This window comes from Podarcis vaucheri (assembly GCF_965113315.1).
Source record: "Podarcis vaucheri genome assembly, chromosome: 17".
Classification (NCBI taxonomy): domain Eukaryota; kingdom Metazoa; phylum Chordata; class Lepidosauria; order Squamata; family Lacertidae; genus Podarcis; species Podarcis vaucheri.
This window is the reverse complement of record NC_138755.1, coordinates 9,313,977-9,332,877: the sequence shown is the minus strand read 5'-3', so window position 1 is coordinate 9,332,877 and position 18,901 is coordinate 9,313,977. Positions and strand designations below refer to the sequence as shown.

General features: G+C 45.0%; 1 protein-coding gene across 2 annotated transcripts; it reads left to right on the top strand.

Moving 5' to 3' along the window:
- Positions 1–2,331: 2,331 nt before the first annotated feature.
- Positions 2,332–18,292, top strand: LOC309522431 (uncharacterized protein). Of its 2 annotated transcripts, none has more exons than XM_082205680.1 (12): positions 2,332–2,456; positions 2,694–2,770; positions 4,610–4,744; positions 5,771–5,903; positions 9,983–10,033; positions 10,578–10,655; positions 11,571–11,627; positions 13,681–13,740; positions 14,858–14,922; positions 16,108–16,189; positions 16,678–16,736; positions 18,005–18,292. In XM_082205680.1, exons 2-12 carry the CDS (start codon positions 2,727–2,729, stop codon positions 18,216–18,218), a joined length of 978 nt encoding a protein of 325 aa, XP_082061806.1. In that variant the 5' UTR covers positions 2,332–2,456; positions 2,694–2,726; the 3' UTR covers positions 18,219–18,292. The 2 variants fall into 2 exon arrangements, with proteins under 2 accessions (XP_082061806.1, XP_082061807.1); XM_082205681.1 differs by having other exon boundaries at positions 2,333–2,456; positions 5,771–5,888.
- Positions 18,293–18,901: the final 609 nt, after the last annotated feature.

Here is an 18,901-nt window from a genome sequence, read left to right as displayed (position 1 = left end):
ATTTTTCTTCAAAAGAAAAGTACCAGCGTTAAGCATGCTTTAAAAATCATGTGGCTAATGTAACCCGTGATTAGCCCTAAGTGGTCACATCTACAGGTGTGTCTCATTATCTCTGAAGCAACGCTGCAAACCTTGCATAATTCAAATCGCCAGTGCTATAAATTCTTCCTCAGATAACAGTATCCTTTCTGGGGCTGATCAAAGCCACCTGGTTGCCAGGGTTACAGATTGTTTGCCTAATAATGCCCCCTGCAAAACATTCCAGCATTAGATAAGTTTAGAAACAGTTCTCCTCCCTTCTCAGGTTTAGGCTTAATTGCCTCATTATCATTAAGGTGGGGTTTCCTTAGCATTGCCATCAAATCTAAACCCCTCTTCATTCCATCATTGGCTGTGTTCACATTTGACAATGAGCTGTGGCCTGCCTTGTTCACACAGCCCAATTATTCTCTGCTTTGTGTAAGGGCAAAGTAGGAAGTAGATGTTTTGGACTATAAATCCCTGACCATTGGCCATGCTCCTTGGGGCTGGAGGCATACCCTCCAACATTCTGCATGAAAATAGGGACATTCTATGCTTTAGAATTGTTGTTGTTTAGTCATTTAGTCACATCCAGCTCTTCATGACTCCATGGACCAGAGCACGCCAGGCACTCCTGTCTTCCACTGCCTCCCTCAGTTTGGTCAGACCCATGTTGGTAGCTTCGAGAACACTATCCAACCATCTCGTCCTCTGTTGTCCCCTTCTCCTTGTGCCCTCCATCTTTCCCAACATCAGGGTCTTTTCCAGGGAGTCTTCTCTTCTCATGAGGTGGCCAAAGTACTGGAGCCTCAGCTTCAGGATCTGTCCTTCCAGGGAGCACTCAGGGCTGATTTCCTTAAGAATGGATAGGTTTGATTTTCTTGCAGTCCGTAGGACTCTCAAGAGTCTCCTACAGCACCATAATTCAAAAGCATCAATTCTTTGGCAATCAGCTTTCTTTACAGTCCAGCTCTAGAATGTCCCAATTTTCATGAGTCATAGCCCAAAACATCAGGAGGACAGCAGCCTGGAGAAGGATGGCACAGTGTTCAAGGTTTGTTTCTCCCTAACAAGTCAGGATTTGGGTTTAAGGCTGGCTAGCAGTCCTAGCTTGTTAAGAAGAAACAAACCACAAGCCCAGATTTTAATGCAACATTAAGCTGTCCCCATCTTGGCTTGTTTGTCCATTTGCGCAAAGCAGGAGAGAACAGCCACTGTTTCATATACACAATGCGATCATGCAGCTCTGCCTGCTCTGCAGGTGCTGAACAAGAAATAGGAATAAAGATGTAATTTTAAAATCATAATATTCTTCATAAGAAGAAGAGTTTGGATTTGATATCCCGCCTTTCACTCCCCTTCAGGAGTCTCAAAGCGGCTAACATTCTCCTTTCCCTTCCTCCCCCACAACAAACACTCTGTGAGGTGAGTGGGGCTGAGAGACTTCACAGAAGTATGACTGGCCCAAGGTCACCCAGCAGCTGCATGTGGAGGAGCGGAGACACGAACCCGGTTTCCCAGATTACGTGACTACCGCTCTTAACCACTACACCACACTGGTGTATGACTTCCCGCCTCTTCCATTTTGTACCAATAAACTTACTGCTTATATTTGCCTATTGTCTTTTTATTTATAATATTGTCCTTTCTATCAATTTTCCTTTTGTGTTTGTTGTCTACAGAAACTACTCAAAGGCCATTACTGTTTTCAGATTGCAGCAATAAGACAAATAAATGATTGCACTTAGAAAAGCAGTATGTAGGATGTCTGGGAGGGGGCTAGACTAGAACCCTCTTTCCTGATATGGATTTTATTTGTAGAAGGAGGATCCACCCACACTTGCAGTATGAAGGGGCAGAGCTCATGTTTACCACATGAGTGAAAATCAGACTTCAACCATCTTTCCTGTTTAAGCTGTTGTCTGGCAATTTAAACATTGTCTCACACAATTTATGAAAGCAAACCGTTTATATCATAATTAATCCCCCAAACCATAATTTCCATGTAATTTTAACACACTTTAATTGTACAAAACCCACAAAGATTAAAGATCTCAGTTAAGAAAATGATGGTAGCAGATCAAATAGGAAAGCTGGCTCAGATGCAAAAGGTTGAATCTCTCAAAAGAGGAAGAAATTCCACAGCTCTGTAAACCACCAATAATGCCTTTCAAGAATGCCTGTGTACAGGTCTTAGGAATTTGGGACCCACAGATGGGATAGCCAAGAAACTTTTAGCTAAACTTAATCATAGTAGGGCACCAAGTAGGAGATGTATTCAAGGCCAGAGTGTCCGAGTTCAGGTGGTTGCTAAGCAACCTGTGGCTATGTGATGGTAACCAGAGCTCCGTGATGAATCTCAGAAGATCTGTTCAGCTGGACTGCATGTTGGTAATAAATTGATGTCCCAATAGACTGGCTCCTATTTGCCAGAAGTAAGTGCCTTCTTGTATCTTCTATAACTAACTTGCAGGAATGAATATGGCATTTTTGTGGTCCTCCACTTTTTGTTTTTTGTATTTCCATCCTTGGGGGTTGTGTGGTGGAAATTTTCCCTCTTCCTTTTCAACTTCTTCCCCCCTCCCCATCCAAAACAGCACAATCAGCTAACTCCCCCCCCCCCCGGTCTCTCCAAAGTCCATGCTGGAACATGTGTTGATTTTTTTCTCTAGAAAAGGAAGTGACGGACTGAGGAATTGAGCATCATGGATGTGGCACCAAGTCAAGACAAGAAACTGAAGCAAAGAGGGTGCGTTTCCTATAGCTTTCAGTTTGTGGCTTGAGAAGCTGTCAGTAAGCCCAATATTGCAAGTGTGTGCTAGAAAGCAGCTGTCCTCAGCTAAGCAAATTGAGGGTGAATGAGATGTGATCCACACCTTTAGCCCTTGTGCGGACTGAACCAGACTGGGACTGCAGTGTACGGAAGGGTCTTTTTTACACTTAGTCCCACCACAGCCTACCATCGTCCTGATGTGAATTAAAGGTAAAGGGACCCCTGACCATTAGGTCCAGTCGTGACCGACTCTGGGGTTGCGGCGCTAATCTCACTTTATTGGCCGAGGGAGCCAGCGTACAGCTTCCGGGTCATGTGGCCAGCATGACTAAGCCGCTTCTGGCGAACCAGAGCAGCGCACAGAAACGCCGTTTACCTTCCCGCCGGAGCAGTACCTATTTATCTACTTGCACTTTGACGTGCTTTTGAACTGCTAGGTGGGCAGGAGCAGGGACCGAGCAACGGGAGCTCACCCCGTCATGGGGATTCGAACCGCGATCTTCTGATCGGCAAGTCCTAGGCTCTGTGGTTTAACCCACAGTGCCACCTGCGTCCCTATGTGAATTAGGCTGCAGTAATTTCCCTTCCATTATATACAGCAACCATGGGGGGGGGGATAAGTTCAAACAAGGGCAAATAGTCTAAACCAGAGGTCAGCAACCTTTTCCAGTGGGGGGCGGGTCCACCGTCCCTCAGACCATGTGGTAGGCCAGACTATATTTTGGAGAGAAAAAAGAACGAGTTCTTATGCCCCACAAATAACCCAGAGATGCATTTTAAATAAAAGCACACATTCTACTCATGTAAAAACACACTGATTCCTGGACCGTCCACAGGCCGGATTGAGAAGGCGATTGGGCCGGATCCAGCCCCCAGGCCTTAGTTTGCCCACCCCGGTCTAAACTTTACCCCTGCTATTTATTTGTTTTTAAACCACCCAACCACAAAAGGGATAAAGACATGAACAACATCTCCTATACTTTGATCCTGAAAGTACATGACTAGTGGTTCAAAATCATTGTCCAGAGAATGGGTGCAGAGGGAGTTCTTATTAATGAAGGGTCAACTTCTCCATCAATAGTTTGGGAGGGAAGGCTGACTGAATGCATTTAACAGAGTTAAATCACAATATAAAACACTCAGTTTGGTAGAGCAGGTAAGGGACAGCTAGAAGCACAGAATCCTAGAATTGTAGAGTTGGAAGGGACCCCACAGGTCATCTAGTCCAACTCCCTGCAATGGAGGGATCACAGCTAAAGAATCGCTGGCAAAAGGTCACCCAACCTCTGTCAAAACAACCTTCAGTGAAGCAGAGTCCACGACTTTCTGAGTTGGGGAAGAACTTTTTTTTCACCTTATCTTAGGGTAGGAAAAGGAAGCAACAAATTCAGTTTTTAAGAGGGTAGATTTACAGCCTGCTCGTATGCAAGCAGTTTTGGATGTGGGGAGCGATTTTTGTTTGGGGGACAAAAATGGCCTGAGGGGAAAGGGATAAGATTCCTGGCCTTTCCCCACAACATCATGCCAGCCATTCCCTTGCTTCTGTAGCCTCAGCAACAGCACAGTATGAAATAAAACAGACTAACAAGAATAATGGAGGTACATAATGTAATATCCCCTACTCTGCTTTCATATTTTCTGTTGGCCAATTGCACCAGATTCTTCTTACAAAAATGGATGGACAGCCATTAGTTGTCTGTCTTTAGGCATGAGTTGAAGTTGAGGAGCCATCACTTTTGCCATCTTCGGGGATTCTACAATGGTTCTTCCACCAACCACTCAGTCCTCACTTAGTCTCTCCCTATCTAAACCCAGAAACTTTGAGGAAGAGAACGCTTGGCTGCAGGAGTGGATCCACGAAGAACTTGCTCATGGTGAAGTCTGGCAGAACCAATATGAGGCACTCTTGGGACACCAGGCCCAGCTCTGCTCCTTGCTGCAGGCCAAGAGGTGAGAGGCTCTCAGAGCGGGCACCCAAAACTAGGGATGCGAAAGACATAAGACCCCCAATGAGATCAGCCCATTAAGTCCAGCATCCTAGTTCTCACAGTGACCAACCACATGCTGGTGGGAAGCCCACAAGGGCAAGAGGACAATCAAGTTCTCCTTCTGTTAGGCTGCAGAAATGGGGATCCCATGGCATACGGCCTCTGAATCAAGAAGGTGCCTATAGCCATCGCGACCTGTAGTCATTGATGGACTCATCCTCCAGGAATTGGCCCAATCTCCTTTTAAAAAGCCATCTAAACTAGTGGCCATCAAGTACAATCTGCAATTTGCAAAATGGAGATGAAAACGCTAATGGGCCCTAATTGTAGTGATCCTCTAAACAGCCCCTCCAGATCTTTCATGAGAGATTTCATCTGGGGGTGGAGTGGGGTGAGTACAATTATGGGGACAGAAGGCGGCTACTAGCAGGGTTAAACACATTCGCTGCCTGGGTGTAAATAACTGGATAAATGCAATTTATGAGCACTGTCTGTGGCTGCTCTAGATTTGCTTACAAAGGGTGTGTTTTATTTCCAGTTAAGTTTTTTAGGCTGTTTGGTGCCTGAACATTAGCCAACCTTCGCAGGAAGCAGCAGCAACTATTCCTTTGGCTGGTATCAATACAGTGGTGTAGCGCTGGTTGCTGGTTGCCTGATTGGCACCCCTTCAAAAATTGTGTACTAGGGGCCACGGCTCCAGGGCACTCTGCACACTACACCCCTGTGTCAATAGATTTTTCAGCCATTTCCCCATTGTTGCACTGAGTTGAAAAAGAGATGCACTGTTACAAAGGATGCTGGAATATATCTCTTGGATTGTGTCAAGTAGATGCTTGGGGTAACAGAACATATTTTAGGCAGACAACAAGTAAAAGAGACAGGAGTCTCTGGCAGGGAGGCCAAGGCCTTACTGAGTAAGGCAAGAACTTCTTGCCAGGTCCTGGTGCACTTGATCCTGGGGGATACAGCTGACTTTCCCCCTCTGCAGTTTTGAACCCCTGGAGAAGAAGACCCGGGCGCTGCAAGAAGAGCTGGAGGAAGCCCAGTACGCCCTGAGGGAGTTCCAGAACCGAAGCCGTCAACGCCAACTGCGCATCCACAAGCAAGTGAGACCCTTGCAGGGAATCTTTGGGACTCCTTTATTCTCCCCCCCCCCGACTCTTTGGTAGACCTTCATACAGTCATTGCTTCATGAAAAGAAAGAGGTGTGGGGACTGGCTTTGTGGCATGACGTTCTAGGCACTCCCTACAAATTTTTGCTGGGGGGAGAAGGTGCCACTGGAATGGTCCCACGGATGAATTGGACGGATGTTGCATCCCTTTAGCTCAGTGGTTTTCAACCAGTGTGCTGTGGCACCCTGGGCTGCCTTGAATGATGGTCAGGGGTGCCGTGGGCAACACTGGCCTCTGTCCCTCTTTCCTTCCCTATGGTGCCCTCTCACATCTCTGCCTCCCAAAGGCTTCCACAGCTGTTTGGTGCAGCAGCCCTGGCTACAAGCTTCCCAGGCGAATGGTGCCTCTGGGACTGGCCAGGGGTTGCTGGTTGCCAGGAGCTGAGGTGGCCTCGAAGTAAGCAAGCAAGTGGGCAAGGGAGCCCAGCTAGCCAGTCCGCCAGTCCTTGCTGTTGGGAATGGGTAGACAAGTCCCAGGCCCCTGTGGGGCAGTGTGAGGAGGCACCTCTTTTTGGGGTGGGGATGGGGGACAGCAGCAGCAGCAGCAGCAGCCCAGAGGTCTCCCAAGGAGGAGAGGAGAGGAGAGGAGCTGAGGCAACACTCCACAAGGGAGGGTGTTTGAAAAAGAGTGAGAGGTTGCCAGCTCTGCAGGCAAGGGGTCAGCAAACTTTTTCAGCAGAGGGCCGGTCTACTGTCCCTCAGCCCTTGTGGGGAGCAGGACTATATTTTGGGGGGGAAATGAACGAATTCCTATGCCCCACAAATAACCCAGAGATGCGTTTTAAATAAAAGCACACATTCTACTCATGTAAAAACACCAGGCAGGCCCCACAAATAATCTAGAGATGCATTTTAAATAAAAGGACACATTCTACTCATGTAAAAACATGCTGATTCCCGGACCGTCCATGGGCTGGATTTAGAAGGCGACTGGGCTGGATCCGGCCCCTGGGCCTTAGTTTGCCTACCCATGGCGTAGCATAACTGGGCTCCTGAACTCCACAGGGGTGCTACAGAAAAAAATGTAGTTGGTCAAGGGAGCCGTGGACTCAAAAAGGTTGAAAACTTCTGCCTTAGCTGTTTAGAATGTCAGTCTTTTAGCACAGAAATCCCATTTTCTGCCTTAAGGCAAACATTCACAGTCCTTCTGTTCAGCAGTGTCCGCCATGGAAAGTCAGCACCGCCCACCCTGCTTTGAAGAGGGTGACTTCAAGGAACATCAGGGGGAAAGAGTAAATGCATTATCAAAGATAAGGACCAATTTCCATATGCTGATTTAGTCTAAATGCCTACTTCAGGAGCGATTGGTGTAATTCAATACCTCTCACGAAAGCACCTGGCTATCACGGGTGTGTCTACTCAGAGGCCTCCGCTTCTCTCTCTTCTCATTGCACAGAACTGAAGGCAGGCCTGTGGGAAAGTGCCAGCCAGCACTGACTTCTATGAACAAAGGAGGGCCATCAACATGATAGATAAGCAAGCCAAGCCTTAACAATATTATCTTAACCTTGTCTGTGGCATTCTTATTTTATTCTGCTTAAGTCAGCCCAAGTTCCAATGGTGCGTCTCCTTCTGGAAAGGCCCTTTGTTCCTTGTAATGAGTTTAACAATCACCCCCACAATTTAATCAGGACAGCTTCTTGCCTTTTTCCAGTGTTTTTGCCGGAGGGATGAAGGGGGGCCGGCAGAGATAAAACAATCTTGTTCCGTTGTGTTGTGTCCTTGTTTTTAAAAGCCTCCTTCCAGTCAAAAAAAGGCCCCCAGTGGTGGATCTCAGACTTTCCCTTCAGGGACCACTTGAAAATTGCTGAGGGTCTTGGCAGACCACTAAATTATTTTTCTGCCTGTTGTAACTGATAATGCACTGTGCTAGATGCTGTGTGATTTTAATTATATTTTTACAGCATGCCACCTGAACAAAACTGGTCTGCAGACCGCAGTTGGGGAATCCGTGTTTTAGAATCAACAGTTAAAGGTTTTGAAGTCCAGCGTTTTAAACAGTTCTTTAAAATGATTCCAGTTACAGATAGGTAGCCGTGTTGGTCTGCCCTAGTCAAAAAAAAATTTTTTTTCCTTCCAGTAGCATCTTAAAGACCAACTAAGTTAGTTTAAAATGATGGCACTTTATTTTGAAATATTAACGCAGTAGATATGATATACTGTTGTTTTCTGTGTTTCGCTTCTTAGCTCATAGCTTCTGCTTCTTCCTGGGTCCAGAGATGTTGTTTTCTATTTTGCACATTTCCCCTGCTCCTTATCTGAATTCTCACATACATTTTAAGAAAAAACAAAACTAGCATTTGGAATTCAGGCTCTGGCTAAGAGGAACCTTCCATCTGTGCAAGATTAAAGGATTCCTTCCCTCCCTCTGCATACTGTACTGTTGTGCGGTCGTCGTGCCCCAACTCCTTCTCCCTCCTAAACCAATTTTGAGGGGGCATGACTCACTGAACTGATGGGGTTTATAAAAATGAATCTCACCCAATAGATTTCTTTGATGATGCTAACAGATTTCAGTGTTAATAAGCACCTAATTTATTTTTAAAATTGCTTTCTTTCTCCTGAGCTGGTGCAACATGATGGAGACACTGGAAGTTGCCTTGTGCCCAGTCCACCTAGCTCAGGACTGCCGGTGCTGACCTGCAATGGCTCTTCAGGCCTGAGGGGGGAAGTCTTTCCTAACTCTGCCTGAAGACATTGGAGGACTAAATTTAGAACTCTGCATGCTAAGCTAGTGCTCTGCTAAAATGAGGAAATAAGGTACCTGAGGTTACAGACACCTCAGGTTACAGACGCTGCAGGTTACAAACTCCGCTAACCTGGAAGTAGTACCTCGAGTTGAGAACTTTACCTCAGGACGAGAACAGAAATTGCGCGGCGGCGGGAGGCTCCATTAGCTAAAGTGGTACCTCAAGTTAAGAACAGTTTCAGGTTAAGAATGGACCTTTGGAATGAATTAAGTTCTTAACCCGAGGTACCACTGTAGTAGTTACTTGAACTTACTACTTTGCTCTAGAGAAGACATTTCAAGCCTAGGTCCCCACATCTGCAGAATACTTCTACTGCACTTACTTTATAGTATTGCTGAAGGATAACAAAATGTTGTAATTGAACCAGAAATGCTATATAAATTCTGGTCACGCTCGGGGGTAAATTATAAGACATTCGCTCCAACTAATGGGTATGTACAGCAAAAACAAAACAATAAGGCACATACAGCTTCAAATAGATAACATCATGTGATAATACACATTTACTTTGATATCACATCTGTACCATAAATTTAAAGTACCACTTTAACAGTCATGACCCCCGCCCCGCCCCCAAAAAAGAATTCTGGGGACCGTGGGCATAGCCAGGATTTTTGTGAAGGGAGCAGGACTTTGTTGGGGGGCAGGACTTTTTTGGGGGGCAGAACCAATGTGATTGGTCATTTAAGTATTTCTATTGTTTTACTTGATGGGGCAGCTGCCCCCCCTTGGCTAAGCCTATGCTGGAAACTATAGTTTGTGAAGGATGCTGAGAGTTGTTAGAAGACCCCTATTTCCCACACAAAACTATAATTCCCAGCGTTCCCTGGGAAGAGGGGTAGGCTGTTAAACCACTCTGGGAGGGGAAATGGGGATCTTCTAATAACTCTCAGTTCCCAGGATTCTTGGGGCAAGCCACAACTGTTTAAAGTAGTATCATAGTACTTTAAAATGTATGGGGGGGTTGTGTGTGTGTGTGTGTGTGTGTGTGTGTGTGGCAGGAGGGGAAAAGAATTGACATAGAATTATAGAACTGTAGTGTTGGAAGTTCATTTAGTCTAACCCCCTTCAGTGCAGGAATCTTTTGTCCAAAGTGGGTCTCGATTCGAACCCATGACCCTGAGATTAAGAGTCCTTCCCTTCCCATAATCTGAAAGGGAAAGAGGAAAATCTGTGCAGGTTTGTGTGTTTGAATAGAGCAGGCTACAGAACTCAGTCTGATCTGTCTCTGGGAAGCAAGACTTAGTTAGACCTTTCCATCTCTTCTCTAAATTACAGCAGAAGGAAAATCAGAGAATGGCTGAGACTGTTAAAGAACTGGAAAAAAAGGTGAGAGCTGCTTGATGCGGCAAATTTAGCTGGGACCAACCAGCATAGGTTCCATCCGTCTTCCTGAAGGCCTTGGTTGTCCGTGCAGCAGAATCAAGTCATTAAACTTTTCCTAGATGGTGCCACTTCACTCTGCAAGTGAGGAATTCACATGTTTGAGTGGTGACCTAGCCAGCAAAGAACCAAAAACTAATTGCAAGTAGAAAACTAGCGTGTCAGTCTTTTTCACAAGCCAGCATTTGAAAGTGCTCACAAGATGCAGTGCAAGCACACCATTTGAATGGCAATGCCCATCAGCTTTGAGGGCCCTCAGCCCCCTCAAATATTTTATTGGTGGGGCAAAGGGACCAACTCTACTTAACACTGTGCAAGTTTTAACCGCAAATTGTCTCAAAATGATTGCTGTCCTGGGTTTCAGTTCCTTAAGCGCACTTCTCAGAACTGCTTCCCTCCATGTGCCCAATCATGAAATCTTTTGTTCTTACTATAATTGACTTGCATATTGTAAAGAAATCAACTTTCACTTGACTATCATTACACAAAGGTCTTCAAGCAACAGTTGGAGGAGAAGTCCAACAAGGATATCCTAAAGGAGCTGAGAGCAGAAGGCAATGAGCTGAAGGTGAAGGTCACATTCTTTGTATGTCTTTGTATAAGTACCAGCTGATGGCACTATATCAATACATAAGGCAGATGGGGAACCTGCAGACATCCAGATGTTATTGGACTCAAACCCTCATTGGCCACATCCAGCATGGCCAATAGTTAAGATGATGGGAGGCATAGTCCAGTAACACCTGGAGAGATACAGGTTCCTCACTCCTGACCCTGAACTGTAAGAAAAACAAACAAGGCAAACCCAGGAACAACAACAGAACCTAGAAGCGAAGTACTCATTCCGATAGGATAGTTTACCTTCCTGCTGCAGTGGTACCTATTTATCTACTTGCACTGGTGTGCTTTCGAACTGCTATAGCTAGGAGGAGCATTCTGGAATGTGTTGATAGTAACATACTTTGGGATATTAGTTTTGAGAATGGAGGCATTAGAAGTTAACAAAGGGATTCCTGCTTTTGTTGGTGACAAGCTTGAGTGTGTGCTTTCTGCTTTTGTAGCACAGGACTTTGCTCCCAACTTGCTCAGAGGGAAAGGAGGTTTCCAGGGTTGCATGCCAACTTGACTGGGACAGAAATAGGACCCAAAGGCAGGGGTAGCCAGTCCTATGCCCTCCAGATGTTCAGAGAATAGAATTGTAGAGTTAGGAAGGATTCCAAGGGTCATCTAGTCCAACCCTCTGCAGTGCAGGAATCCTGCCCACAGCCATCCCTGTTTGGGCTTCAACCACCAGTCTTCTGGTTAACAGTTAGGTGCACTGACGCATTGCACCATACTCCTTCCATATTTCCTGACCTTTGCACCTGGCTACCTCTGATCTAAAGGAATAGAAAACAGCTCAGATGGTAAGTGCATTTGTATCTGAATGACAAGGTTGCTAATGCAAGAATGTTCTTTCTTTTTTTTTAACCTTACTCCACAGAGGCACTTGTCTGAATGGGAGGCCAAGTGGCAGGCAAAGAACGACAGGATCAGACAGGTAAACTCAGATTTATTTGTGCTTTTGATATACACATGTTCCCGGTGGTAAGTTAAGGCAACTTTGTCTCTTTGGCTCAAGGAAGGACATAATGTTGAAGCAAGGCTCAACTCCACAAACTCAGGATCTCCTAGCTGCTACCATGGCTTGGACAACGGCTCTTACGATTTATTTGTAGGAATGTGTTGCAAAGGAAGCGCAACTTGAAGGCAGCATCCAAGGCTGGAAACAAACTGTTTTTTCATAGTACTGAAGGTGGCATTGGTGCCTAGCATGTGCACACTCTCTTGTTCATCTAACTCACAAGGTTTTGCAAACTTTTGCAGTGCTTTAAAAAATATTTGACTAGAGGACAAATTAAACAAGTGTTCTCACCACAGGAAACTGCCAAAACATACCAGTTTCAACACTCCGAACATACAGAGCATGCTCTTTTCCTTTCTTTTTGTGGTTGCCCACTTCACCAGAAATATGTGCTGCAACATTTCTGATAAGTTGTGGCACTGATTTTGAGGCTTTCCTCCATGCCCCACTTCCCTGACTAGTGTAGGCTGTGAAGCCAGACTCCTCCAACCACAGTCTTGGTTCGAAGGCAAGAGGCTTGAAGGAAGCAGAACAGGCAGGCAATTGGAAGAATGGCCGAACACAGTATCCAGTTATTTCATTTCCGGTTTAGCTGCTGCTTTGACTGGGGAGGCTTCTCTCTCTCCAGACGAAGAGCTTCCCCTTTCCTCCAGGCTGAGCAAATAATGAAATAGCAAGATGAAGAAAGCAAGTGTGGGCTATTAGTTCTGAACACACTACCAACAGAATTTTGTGTGAAGTCCAGAGGGCTACAGGGTGCTTGAGTGGGAAGAGAGAAGGTCTTTCACATAACCAGAAAGAGGGCCTTCTCGGTGGTGGCGCCCGCCCTGTGGAACGCCCTCCCCTCAGGTGTCAAGGAAATAAAGCCCTGTTTAGGGAAGTTTTTAATGTTTGATGTTTTATTGTGGTTTTATTTTTCTGTTGGGAGCCACCCAGAGTGGCTCGGGAAACCCAACCAGATGGGCAGGATATAAATAATGAATTATTATTATTATTATTATTATCACCATCATCATCATCATCATCATCATCATCATCATCATTTGCCGGGATTTCTAGCTTAGCTCTGAAGCCACTCCTTTGTAGTTAGTTAGTTAGTGCCTGGCATGCTTTGGTCCATGGGGTCACAAAGAGTCGGACACGACTAAACAACTAAACAACAACAAAGTTAGTTAGCTAGTTAGTTAGTAGAGAAAGAAAGAAAGAAAGAAAGAAAGAAAGAAAGAAGGAAAGAAAGAAAGAAAAAGTCCTTGGCCAGTTGTAAGAAAGCAGGCAGTGTTTCAACTTCACAACAATACAGTACATGTTGTATGGGCAACTTCAGACCCCTTTGTCTTTGGGTGCCTCTCTAATATCCTGGTCTGACTATTCCACATCAGCTCCAGGTTTCTAACACCATCGAGGAGTAACCAGACAAATTTCTGCAAGTGTGTACATTTCCAAGATAAGCAGAAGTTTTCGTAAGGCAGACTGTTGAAAAGTGCTGTGCTTTGATGCTCACATGTTTTGCCTCCCCCCACAACAGATGTGCTGATCCACTTAATGGTGAAAGCAGACTATCTATTTTCCACCTCTGAAATCTGAACATGGGCACGGGCTTACCAAATCCTATCATAGCTAATTTTGATTATTATTATTATCATCATAATCATCATCCCACCCATCTGGTTGGGTTTCCAACAGAATATTAAACAGAATAAAACTTCAAACATTAAAAACTTCCCTAAACAGGGCTGCCTTCAGATGTTTTATAAAACTCAGGTAGTTGTTTATTTCCTTGATATCTGATGGGAGGGCGTAATTTTGAACATGCAGTGATGAATAATATCACATTTTTCCAGACCCCATGTCATCACTAGTAAGATTGGTTTAGTCTTTAAGGCTAGGAGGAATGTTAGGGGTTGAGGAAACTTTGTTGTTGTGGGTGGAACCTGAACAAAAGAGTTCTGTTTTGTTATGGGTGTTTCAGAGACAGCACCAGATTGAGAAACTCAGCGCCACCATTCAAGGATTGTCTCTGAAGAGCCAGGTATGTCCCATCCATCCCATAGAATCATGGATTAATAGAATCGTAGAGGTGGAAGAGGCCCAAGGCTCATCTAGTCCATTCCCTGGCAATGCATCCCTCACAGATGGCCACCCAACCTCTGCATAAAAACCCCCAAGGAAGGAGAGTCCACCACCTCCCAAGGGAGCTCTTACTCTTGGAAAGTTCTTCCTGAAGTTCAATTGGAATCTTCTTCCTTCTCACTTGAATCCCTTGGTTTGGGTCCTACCCTCCTGATCATGAGAAAATACCAACCATATCAATCTTTATTATGGTCCAGAGACCCAACAAAGTGTTACAAAGCAATGCACAATTCAGACAGCCTACCTCCAGGTTAAACAAGCATTTTGTTCAGACTTAAAAGATAGGGATCATTGGTTCTTGCAACCACCGATAAAAACTTTGCCACTGCTAATGTTCTAGCGTTTGTTCAGTCTTCCAATAGGAACCTGACATAGTGAGCCTCTGATTTTTCCCGGGAAAGGTACCAGCAAGGGTAATATCGGTTCAGCCCTGGCTTGCTCATATTTCGCACAGTGCAGCAAAATATGTTTTATGGAATCAATGTCTTGATCACACGAGCAAAGTCTGTCCTGGTGGGGAACTCCTCTCAACCTGCCACCCAACACTGCAGAAGGAACGACGTTTAGTCTGGCGCATGCGCAGTCCGTATGGGCTGCGCCACCCATATGGCTATCATATCTCCTCTCATATCTCCTCTGCGCCACCACTGGCTATCATATCTCCTCTCAGTCTCCTCCCTACCAGGCTAAATGTACCCAGTTCCCTCAGCTGTTCCTCATACAGCTTGGACATGCCCTGGCAAGTTCAAAGTAGTTCCAAATTAGTTCCCATATTCTTGGGAAATCCTGAACTTTTTTTACAGGCCAAATCATTGGACTAGGAAATATCATTAATCCTCGTCCCCAAATCCATAACATATAATATAGTACTCAAATTCTCCTGTCCCCTCCAGTTCATGGCTGATAATTGAGCCTGCAGCCCGATTGAACTGGGATTCAGAGAACAGAGATTTCTAATGTCTAAAAAACAGGTGTTGCTTTTTTTGTTTCTCTTTCTCTTAATTCCAACAACAAAGGAGCTGCACAGAAACATCACCCTCTTGGAGGACAGTGTGATGGAAGCTCAGCAGGAAATGGCACTGTAAGTTTAAAGTAATAATAGTTGCTTATGGTGAACTGGAGAGGCAGACTGAATAGATGAGTGAACTGTTTAGCCAGCATGTTCTATGCTTATGATAATATTTTATTCTCTTGCTAATTATGCTGTTTTAAATTAGGGCCTTCTCGGTAGTGGCGCCCACCCTGTGGAATGCCCTCCCGGCAGATGTCAAGGCAATAAGCAACTATCATACTTTCCAAAGACATCTGAAGGCAGCCCTGTTTAGGGAAGTTTTTAATGTTTAATGCTGTATTGTGTTTTTAATATTTGATTGGGAGCTGCCCAGAGTGGCTGGGGAAACCCAGCCAGATGGGCAGGGTATAAATAAATAAACAATTTCCTTTAGTAATGTTTTCTTTTGTCACACACAAACACACACACACACACACACACACTACATATTGTTAACTTTGCCACATTAAATGTGCATTCCGTGGTTGACCTCCTCTGGAATGTTTTATTTTGAAATAACTTTAAGATGATAATTTAGTTTCCTGTTAAATATGTAGCTTTGAATGTATACTTTATATCTGTCTTTCTTTTGTAATTTTGTATTCTGGATTGTTTTATTTGATGTTTAATGGGGGTTGTAAACAGCTTTGATCCCCCCCTTAAAAATAAAAAGCAGTAATGAAATGAAATGATGATGACAATGATGATTATGATTATGTTCAAACCCACCTGAGTGGCCTTGGACAGGGCCCTCACAAATCTCACCATCCGGGAATAACAGTTGCAGGCACCAGAGGTTATTGAATGTGATGAAGTGTTCTCTCCCACTTTAAGAATATAAGCTGTCTGGAAATTATAGAGCAAAAACAGACATCCCTGGGTGTATTTCAGGGTTACTTGTGTGTTTTCTCTTAAAATGCAGGTGTTTGGGGTTAGTATTAAAGTTTGCTACAGTGTGTGTGTGTGTGTGTGTGTGTGTGTGTGTGTGTGTGTTTGGGTAAATGCTGCATTGGGGACCTACAAATCAACATAACATTCTCCCTAGGGTTCAAGCAGAATCAAAGGCGAGAAAGAAGGAAGTACAATCAAAGTAACTATGTTTTGGGCCCACAATATATTATGCCATCGCCGCGGTGTCCTTTCTTGTCCTGCCTTCTGTTTTGCTTCTTTCACAAGCTTTTCCTTTTGGAGATGTAATACTATGTTCTGTTTCAGATTCCAGAAAGAGCTACTTTCAGAACAAGTGGGGACCTCGAATGGGGGCTTTCTTTTAGAGGAACGAGCATGTGACCAGATGGTATGAGGGGCACAAATTATATGCGCAAAGTGCAGGGGGCATGTGAGTCAGGGGACGTGACGTTTGTGGTTTATGTGAAATGTTTATGGGCTCAAGTCAGTGCCATTCCTGGGGTTCAGACAGAATGTAAGGGGGAAATGATAGCATATAAACCCTGCCTTAGTACCCCAGAAACTTCAGAATTCAAGCAGCACAACTGAGGTAGCAGAGAATCAAATCCTTCAGTGTTGAACCTTGCCACATTCCTTCCTATCTGGCTCCTTGTTGCCAAAAGGAAGGTGTAAAAATATAGATCAGTGGTGGGAAGCCTGTGGTCCTCCAGATGTTGATGTATTTGAAAATAAAACTCATCCGTGGTTCACTGCAGGGGTGCCAGATTCCACGCTCTAGGGGGCATTCTTGGTCTACAGCAGAATATAGGGCTTTTTACACTACACATGCTCAGCCGATCACTTGAATCTCAACATATGCTTTTTTTGTTCTCCCAGAAAAGGCTTCCATGTTTGGAACTAAACAGAATCAGTTTCAAAGAACAGCTCCCTTCCTGGTAAGTGATCAAACGGATTACCAGAGAATATCATACAAACAAGGGAGGACACAGCGGGGTGAGAATTTCAGGGTGAGGAGAAGAAGAGAAGGCACAGACATTGTGCGCTGATGTGGTCGGTTGGTGGTTTTCAGGCTGTGTCCAAGGGAATATTAGCATTCTTGCAAAGATCAGGGGTTTCTCAGAGAGAAGATACTGAAAAGCAGGATCCCCGGAAGACACTTTGTCCATACAATCAGGGCAGGATTTAGGTTTGATGAGGCCCTAAGTTACTGAAGGTAATGGGGCGCTTTATATAATCAACTGTCCTTTGTCAACAACAAATTGTCACTGTTTTTTGTGTTGAATGTATGCTATATGGTAATTTATCAACCTAATAGGTATCTAAAGCCATTTGCACATGTTGCCCTGCAACCAGTCTGTGCAGAAGGTAGGCACCCTATATAGAGAAATGAGCAAACAAGTGATATTTTAGGGAGCCAGCTAGCAGGCAGGGCCCATGATTTACATCATAGGAGCCTAAAAGGTAAAGGTAAAGGGACCCCTGACCATTAGGTTCAGTCGTGGCCAACTCTGGGGTTGCAGCGCTCATCTCACTTTATTGGCCGAGGGAGCCGGTGTACAGCTTCTGGGTCATGTGGCCAGCATGACTAAGCTGCTTCTGGCAAACCAGAGCAGCTCACAGAAACACCATTTACCTTCCCACCGGAGTGGTACCTATTTATCTACTTGCACTTTGACGTGCTTTTGAACTTCTAGGTGGGCAGGAGCAGGGACCGAGCAACGGGAGCTCACCCCGTCATGGGGATTCGAACCGCGACCTTCTGATTGGCAAGTCCTAGGCTCAGTGGTTTAACCCACAGCGCCACCTGCGTCCAACACAAAACACTGTTGCTGTATGTGGGTTTTATTTTATTTGTTTTTTATCTTATATTTTGGATTTTTCCCCTTTAATTTTTTTTGGGGGCCCCAAGAGAGTGGGGCCCTAAGCTATAGCTTGTTTAGTTTATACGTAAATCTGGCACTGCATGCAATACTGTCTCCCGCAAATGTTAGGTGGACTCAAGGGTATAATCTCAATTCATGTGGTAGACTTGACTAGCATGCTTTGTGAACAGTTTGTGTGCCTTACTTAGAACACTGCTCAGAATCCCATGCAGCGTGTAGGTGTTTCTTAGCAGACAAGAACTCCCCAAAGACAGAACCACCGAGAACCAAACCATCTTGTGCAGCTGACTTTGCGTTTGGTGTCTTGTTTCTGCTTGTAGGTCATTCTCCTGCATCTGTCCCCTGCGTCCAACTCTCCGGGACGCATGTGGCTTGCTGTGGGCATTAGCCAAGGCCTTGCTCCTGATCTTGCTGTTGGCTGTGGGCTTCCACTTCCTCCAAGGCTGGTTCTCCAGCCAGCCATGCCTGCAGATCTATTCAGCTCCTTTGCTTTATATCCAGCCCAAGAGGTTACTGCCCCCTTTAACTTCGTGAAGGCACCTAGGCTTCTGTGGTTGAATGTCCTTTAATAAAGTTTAATAAGAAGAAATCTGAAATCCACCATCAAACACCTGTCTTTTGTGTGGTTGAGTTTTGTTTTAACAAATAGGCGGGGGGGGGGAGGGAGATTGAATTTATGGGTTAAAATTACAATAAAGGTGATTCTGACTCGTTGCAGGGGGCTGGACTAGATGACCCTCAAGGTCCCTTCCCAGCTCTACAATTCCATGATTCTAAATCAGGAGTGTGCTGTGGGGAGAAGAAGGCATTGACTCAGCCCCCAGCCCCAGCCCCAGCCCAGATCAGAATCCCCACCAACATCCTCCATCTGCTATTTATAACAAAAAGAAATTAATCCAGAATGTGGCAGCTAGACTGGTGACTGTATGACACTGGTCCTGAAAGACCGAATAAATGTGTTTTAATAATGATAATAGCATGTAAGAGATGAAGAACACCACCGTGGAACAACTTATCACACTGGTTATCATTAGTGAGGAGGACTGGCCGCCTTTTTTTGGGGGGGGGGGCCGTGTCGGATTTGATGAGTTTCCTTGACAGGCAGTTGAGCTCTTTCCTCGACAAGTTGCTTCTCCAAGGCCTGAATGTTCCCAAAAGAACATTATACTGTTTTGGGGGGACAGGGGGCGGGCTGGTGTGGAGGACTCCCTGGTCCT